At 42.6% G+C, this 7,872-nt stretch overlaps 1 protein-coding gene across 8 annotated transcripts in view; it reads right to left on the bottom strand.

The window, feature by feature from the left end:
• Positions 1-7,616, bottom strand: part of LOC129820824 (diacylglycerol kinase eta-like) — a 197,706-nt gene extending 190,090 nt beyond the window's left edge. For 3 of the 8 annotated variants that reach the window (XM_055877815.1, XM_055877816.1, XM_055877820.1), the window contains exon 1: positions 5,870-7,371. In XM_055877815.1, the coding sequence (XP_055733790.1) occupies positions 5,870-6,148 (279 nt within the window). In that variant the 5' untranslated portion in view covers positions 6,149-7,371. Of the gene's footprint in view, positions 1-5,869; positions 7,373-7,392 lie in introns of those variants that run through there. The other 5 variants (XM_055877817.1, XM_055877818.1, XM_055877819.1 and 2 more) reach the window with 5 other exon arrangements.
• Positions 7,617-7,872: the final 256 nt, after the last annotated feature.

Below are 7,872 nucleotides of genomic sequence, written 5' to 3'. Positions count from 1 at the left end.
AGCCTTATTCTAAAATGAATTCAATACACGTATTTCCTCATCAATCTTCACACACTAAGCCATAATGACAAAGTGAAAACAGGTTTTTAGAAATGTTTGCAAATGTATTAAAAATAAAAACAGAAATACCTAAGTATAAGTATTCAGACCCTTTGCTATGAGACTCAAAAGGGAGCTCAGGCTCATCCTGTTTCCATTGATCACCCTTGAGATATTCCTACAACTTGATTGGAGTCCACCTGTGGTATATTCAATTGATTGGTCTAGAAGAAAAAGAAACACACACCTATTTACGTGAGGTGCTAGCTAGCGGAGTAGAAAACTTAAAAATAAAAGGAGAGCCACACACTCTAGGAGTTCAGATGCAAAAATGTAATGTCCAACGTTTCAACAGCCAAGCTGTCTTCATCAGGGTATAATCACAAACACTGCGGGATGACTCGTTTATATAGTGTCAAAAGACACACACAGGTGTCTGTAATCATGGCCAAATGTGGCCTAATATCATTGGTTAATTCTCAAATATTAAAATGGCATACAAAGAGCAGTATACAAAAAACAAGTGGATAGCATTTGATACTGTGATCATAGATTCATTTTAGACTACACAAGCTTACAAACAATTACAATGGCAAAGTCACAATAATCACAAGAATGGCTTCAGATCAAAGTCTACGTTGAGACTGAAGGGAGCAAGGGTCTTTAAGTTAAAGATCCAGGCAGCCTCTCGTTTTAACAATACATTATCAAGGTCACCCCCTCTCCTAGGGAGGGTGACATGTTCGATGCCAATATAACGCAGAAACGAAATCGAGTGGCCTGCCTCCAAAAAGTGAGCTGCAACTGGGTAGGTCAAGTTTTTGCACCGAATGGTGCTACGATGCACTGAGATACGTACTTTTAATTCACGCTTTGTTTTACCCCCATATTTTTTTACCACAAGTACAAATTATAAGATAAATAACTGCTTTAGTGGAGCACGTAATAACACCTTTGATTGGGATCCGTTTCCCTGTTTGGGGGTGTTTGAAGGATCTACATTTATAAGTGCCATTGCATTGAGCACAGCCATTACACTTGTAGTTTCCATCCAGTAGGGGAGCAAATAGGTTATTCAATTAGGTAGGTATTCAACTGATTGGATATGATTTGGAAAGGCACACACCTGTCTATATTAGATCCCACAGTTGACAGTGCATGTCAGAGCAAAAAACAAGTCAAGAGATCAAAGGAATTGTCCATAGAGCTCAGAGACAGGAATGTGTCGATGCACCGATCTGGGGAAGGGTACCAAAACATTTCTGCAGCAATGAATGTCCCCAAGAACACAGTGGCCGCCATCATTCTCAAATGGAAGAACTTTGGAACCACCAAGACTCTTCCTAGAGCTGGCCGCCCGGCCAAACTGAGCAATCGAGGGAGAAGGGCCTTGGTCAGGGAGGTGACCAAGTACCCGAAGGTCAATCTGACAGAGCTCCAGAGTTCCTCTCTGGTGGTGGGAGAACCTTTCAAAGGGACAAATATCTTTGCAGCACTCCAACAATCAGGCCTTTATGGTAGAGTGGCTAGACAGAAGCCACTCCTCAGTAAAAGGAACATGACAGCCAGCTTGGAGTTTGTCAAAAGTTACCTTAAGGACTCTCAGACCATGAGAAACAAGAATCTCTGGTCTGATGAAACCAAGATTGAACTCTTTGGCCTCAATGCCAAGCGTCACGTCTGGAGGAAACCTGGCACTATGGTGAAGCATGGTGGTGACAGCATCATGCTGTCGGGATGTTTTTCAGCGCCAGGGACTGGGAGACTAGTCAGGATTGAGGGCAAGATGAACGGAGCAAAGTACAGAGAGTATATTTGATGAAATCCTGCTCCAGAGCGCTCAGGACCAAAGACTGAGGCAACGGTTCACCTTCCAACAGGACAATGACCCTAAGCACACAGCCAAGACAATGCAGGAGTGACTTCGGGACAAGTCTCTGAATGTCCTTGAGTGGCCCAGCCAGAACCCGGACTTGAACCCGATCGAACATCTCTGGAGAGACCTTAAAATAGCTGTGCAGTGACGCTCCCCTTCCAACCTGACAGAGCTTGAGAGGATCTGTAGAAAATGATACAGGTGTGCCTTGTGGCGTCATACCCAAGAAGACTTGAGGCTGTAATCGCTGCCAAAGGTGCTTCAACAAAGTACAGAGTAAAGGATCTGAATACTTATGTAAATGTTATATTTCAGTTTTTGGTTTTTTATACATTGCAAACATTTCTGAAAACATGTTTTTGCATTGTCATAATGGGGTATTGCGTGTAGATTGATGAGGGGGACAAAACAATGTAATCCATTTTAGAATAAAGCTGTAATGTAACAACATGTGGAACAAGTCAAGGGAGTCTAAATACTTTCCTAATGCACTGTACATGCATTCTGTGCTTCTCTCCCTGTGGCTGTTACATAGCTTGATGTCATGACACCAATCCAGAATCCGACCTACAATTGGCACAAATCTTTAATATACTATTTACAAACAGGTGCTTTCACAGATCACTATAATTAATGTATTAATTACAACAATGTTTTACAGTTAGAATTAAAAACCCTAGACATTGAGTCCAAGTTGGTTAAAACCCTGGACACTGAGTCCAAGTTGGTTAAAACCCTAGACACTAAGTCCAAGTTGGTAAAGTCATTGCAACCCCAGAGACGTGGATCATATACTGAAGAACCATGTCCTTAGTAACTAAACGTACCAACTGTAAAGTACCATATACTTACTGTAGGCTACATATATTATGACGATTTGAATAATGGCACCTGCTAAAGGTAAATTACCATATTATCATTAGTTGGATGAAACCTGGTAATTACTGTCTATAACACACGGCAGAACAGAACACCCATGGTACAATGTCTTTTGGCCTACCAGGGTCTTCCTCAGACAGCGTTGCCATGGCGCCAGTCAATCAGGGGACATGGATGTGGTGGTTGTCCTGGGCAACCAGATAGATGGCGGGTCGAAAGAGGGGCAGAATGTCCTCAGACAGACAGTGATTCAGGCGGTGACCAAACACAAAGACACCACACACACACACACACACACACACACACACACACACACACACACACACACACACACACACACACACACACACACACACACACACACACACACAGGTTGAGCAAACAACCAGAGTTGGAACAACACTCAGAGCCAGCATGCTGCTCCACCCTTCTTCACACACACACACACACACACACACACACACACACACACACACACACACACACACACACACACACACACACACACACCATCTTCTGCCCCGGAACACGTGCAGGTAGACAGAGATATACTGCTGTATTCAGATACAGGTCACTCATCCTATCTCTCTTGTCTGCCCATATCTGACCATTTCTCTAGCTATTTTAAAGTTTCATAACAACATTACACACATCATCTTCACTTAACTTTGCTTATTACAATACAACACAACTACAAAGTAACAATTACACGACTATAGCACAGCTATAACACAACTAACTACAACAACAGTATTTATACAGTAGCTTTACTAACACTGAGTGGTGCAACAGGTCAAATGAGAAGTAGCTGTCTGATATACTGTAGATACAACAGTCTTCTGACGACTTCTAATATAAATGTAGCCTTATGATTACACAGCATATAGACATCTCTGTCATACAAACATAGTTTCATTTCTATCTGCAATGTGTTGTGAATTGAATAAGCACCATGCAGCGCTATAGGTAAATGTACTACACCAGAGTTATTGTCAGGCCAATATAGTGAAGATAACCGTGCACATTGTGTGTAGTATTTATTGAGGCATAACATTTCTGTACTGTACACACAGGAGCCATTAATCATCGAAAAGAACATGCACAATTTCACGCTCTTTTCTACAATCGTTGGGTAAGTCAGAGACAGTGTGCGGGGCGGGAGAGTCTCTTCAACGATTCTACTTGAGCCTCTTACACTCCTGTGACAAGATGTTGGCCTACTTCATGAGTGTGTTCTATTGTCAGGTAAGTTAATTACCACTCATAACCCTAATTGCTCTTGTAAGTTTCTCTGGATAAGAATGTCTGCTAAATGACTTAAATGTGAATAACAAAGCCCTGTGCTCCAGCCCAGTGTCCCCTGTCTAAATATAAACGCTTACTTTAATAATAAAGGCAGGGTGGAGTGGACCTGTCAATAATTAAGTGGCTCTTTTCTGATGGGAGAAGAGAGACTCATTTAAATGGTGTCTGCGTAAAGTGAACCATGACAGCTAAGGTGTTAGTCAGTCAGTAAGTCTGTCAGGTGGAAGGAACGCCACCATCCTCTTTGCTTTATCTTAGTTATAAGTTATCATACGGTTTCAGTTTCAGTTGTTTCATGGAAAAAGTTCAACTTAATACACTGAAAACAAATCTCCATAATTTGAAAGTAAAAGTGTATTAAGCTAGGCTATAATAGACAGGCTAGGCTATAATAAACAGGCTAGGCTATAATAAACAGGCTAGGCTATAATAGACAGGCTAGGCTATAATAGACAGGCTAGGCTATAATAGACAGGCTAGGCTATAATAGACAGGCTAGGCTATAATAGGCAGGCTAGGCTATAATAGACAGGCTAGGCTATAATAGACAGGCTAGGCTATAATAGACAGGCTAGGCTATAATAAACAGGCTAGGCTATAATAGACATGCTAGGCTATAATAGACAGGCTAGGCTATAATAGACAGGCTAGGCTATAATAGACAGGCTAGGCTATAATAGACAGGCTAGGCTATAATAAACAGGCTAGGCTATAATAGACAGGCTAGGCTATAATATACAGGCTAGGCTATAATAGACAGGCTAGGCTATAATAGACAGGCTAGGCTATAATAGACAGGCTAGGCTATAATAGACAGGCTAGGCTATATTAGGCAGGCTAGTCTATAATAGACAGGCTAGGCTATAATAGACAGGCTAGGCTATATTAGGCAGGCTAGGCTATAATAGACAGGCTAGGCTATAATAGACAGGCTAGGCTATAATAGCGCTCCAACTGTCTCAAAACAAAACGGCTACCTGTAGATCAAACAACAATGCGTGATGCTTTCCACAGCTCACAATACTTTCCACAGGTCACAAAGCTTTCCACAGCTCACAATGCTTTCCACAGCTCACAATACTTTCCACAGGTCACAGTGCTTTCCACAGGTCACAATGCTTTCCACAGCTCACAATACTTTCCACAGCTCACAATACTTTCCACAGGTCACAATGCTTTCCACAGGTCACAATACTTTCCACAGGTCACAATGCTTTCCACAGGTCACAATACTTTCCACAGGTCACAATGCTTTCCACAGCTCACAATGCTTTCCACAGGTCACAATGCTTTCCACAGGTCACAATGCTTTCCACAGCTCACAATACTTTCCACAGCTCACAATGCTTTCCACAGGTCACAATACTTTCCACAGGTCACAATGCTTTCCACAGCTCACAATGCTTTCCACAGCTCACAAAGCTTTCCACAGCTCACAATGCTTTCCACAGGTCACAGTGCTTTCCCCAGGTCACAATGCTTTCCACAGTTTATTTTCAATAGATGCTATTTTCTATTCTATGATCAAATGTTGCATAAAGTGACTGAATATGTGACATTCAGAATCATGCCTTCTGGTTGTCAAAGTCAAACTGTGTGTTATTAGTTGATATTGCCTTCCATAAAAGCAACATGGACTCGGCTACCGATACAACACCACAAGAAAGACGCACGATAGCGCACACTACAAAATAATGTAGCCAATGCCTCCAAAACATGAATCAAGTCAAGACAGGCACCAGACAAATAAACAGACGTGTCTTTTCTAACCTTGCTTCTGAGCTGTCCGGAGGTCGACACTTTCCGAATGAGTTTCTGCGGGCCTTCTTGTTCTCCCTCGCTGTCTGACGACTCATCCACGGCCCCGGAGCCCCCGACAGCCCCCACCACATGGGCATGGATCCCCGCTGTCGAATGGCCTTTCACCGGCTCCTGTTGGGAGAAAGGATAAGACCAGTCGGAGTTAGTCTTCTCCGGGTCAGCCGCTCCCTTCCTCTCCGGGATGCGAGAGCTAGACAGTGGTTGAAAAGCGGCTTTCCTCGCCGTCATCTCCTCCCGCTTCTCAAACCTATAACTGGCGCTATAAGAACCGAGATCTATCCAAGAACATACGTCCGCGGGTGAGCTCACGGGGATGTAGCATGTCTCGGTGCTGTGGGGTTTACTAGGGTAAAGCTTGGTTCAGGATGTGTTTATGGTTCTAGCCTACATGCTCAGATCAGACTGAGGCTAAAGACCGCCTAGGCTCAGTAGGCTGCCCTCCTTACACACAGCTACAGACACACCACCAGCCAACAACCAGTGGACATCGCCATGGAAGGCCCTAGCGGCCGCACCAGAAGCAGTCCAGCGGGGAGCCTACTGTAACTGTAACCGATTGAAAAGCCCACTCAAAAATTAGCAAATGGAACAGCCTAACTACACGGACAATGTAACTATATATTTTTGCCTATACGCAGGAACACAATGATATATAAATTGCCTATTTTCCAGATTGTGGCTAAGTATAATGATATGGATCTTATATTAATTCTAAAAAGGCATGTGCGATAAAGAAAAAAAACTCAACACTATTTCACGTTTATAATAGGCCTACATATTGTCAACCACTATCGAGTCAGAAGCAAATATGAAACAAAGTAGCCTTTACGGGGGTGGGAGACTATTTCTTTGAAACTGGAAAATGTAGCCCACGGGTTACACTGCAATGGTTTTGCGATTGTAGAGAAACCATCCCATTGCTCAGGCTAAATGACACTGGATACTTTGCTACAATGTAACAAGAGAAGCCTTGCATATTCTCACGAAATGTGTGACTTAAAAACAAAATACATAGAAAAGGCTATTCACATCTTCACAGCTATTCACAAGTGTCTGATTTATTATTAAATCGTATATAATGCTGTATCTTTATAGGTCTACATGGGTTAAATGTGAACATATAATTAACCACTTGAATAGCAACTTCACACACAGACAGATAACAAGCCTAATGAGATACATGTCCGTGTTTCTAAAGATTAACTTGGTTAATCATCCATTTGACTGTTCTATTGCTTTAGTTTTTTTACAGCAAATTACAATAACGGTTTAATCTTCCGAAAATCAAAGGCATTCAGTTCTCCCCAAAAAATGACTGGTCGGAATGGTGACTCGAAAATATTTAGAAATGATTCTAAAGTGGGATAAAAACGTCAGTCTTTTTCTCTTTAGTCTCCTAACCAAAACGAAAGATCTATATCCACTATCATAATTCACTAGAAATCCTTAGTTCCTTTAAATAAACTACCGACCAGGTCCTCCCACGCAGGGCTGCGAGTATAACGGTAGACGTCTTCCATAGTCCCGCTCAGTCCGCTCCCGGAAACCAGTCTAGGAATAGGCTAAGAGTCTGTCTGGTAGGTTAGCCTACCGTAAAACCGGGCATATGGTTTCAGGTCCGGAATCAGATAGGCTATAATTCCGTGTTGCCTACTACTCCACTCGACCATCTCTCCAATCATCTTTCTGCCTTTTCCCTCACTATTCGTTCAAGGGCTGAGCCTCGTCGCCACGTGATAAATGTCAAACTGGTACAGTATATGGCACCGGGGAGCTCCTAAGGGAGTACGGAGGGAGAATGCGGCTGGGGTTAATGCTCATGACCCCATATGATTCGAATAAGCCTGCACTGCCTTAATCAAATTGTGGCTGAATTTGATCCACTCTCTCACAAATTACGAATGCAATGACTATGGATAGGCTACACACAGTCGTTTAATTTAAACATTTTC

This window comes from Salvelinus fontinalis, chromosome 23 (genome assembly GCF_029448725.1).
Source record: "Salvelinus fontinalis isolate EN_2023a chromosome 23, ASM2944872v1, whole genome shotgun sequence".
Classification (NCBI taxonomy): domain Eukaryota; kingdom Metazoa; phylum Chordata; class Actinopteri; order Salmoniformes; family Salmonidae; genus Salvelinus; species Salvelinus fontinalis.
The sequence above is the reverse complement of the archived record's forward strand: the minus strand, read 5'-3'. Positions and strand labels throughout refer to the sequence as shown.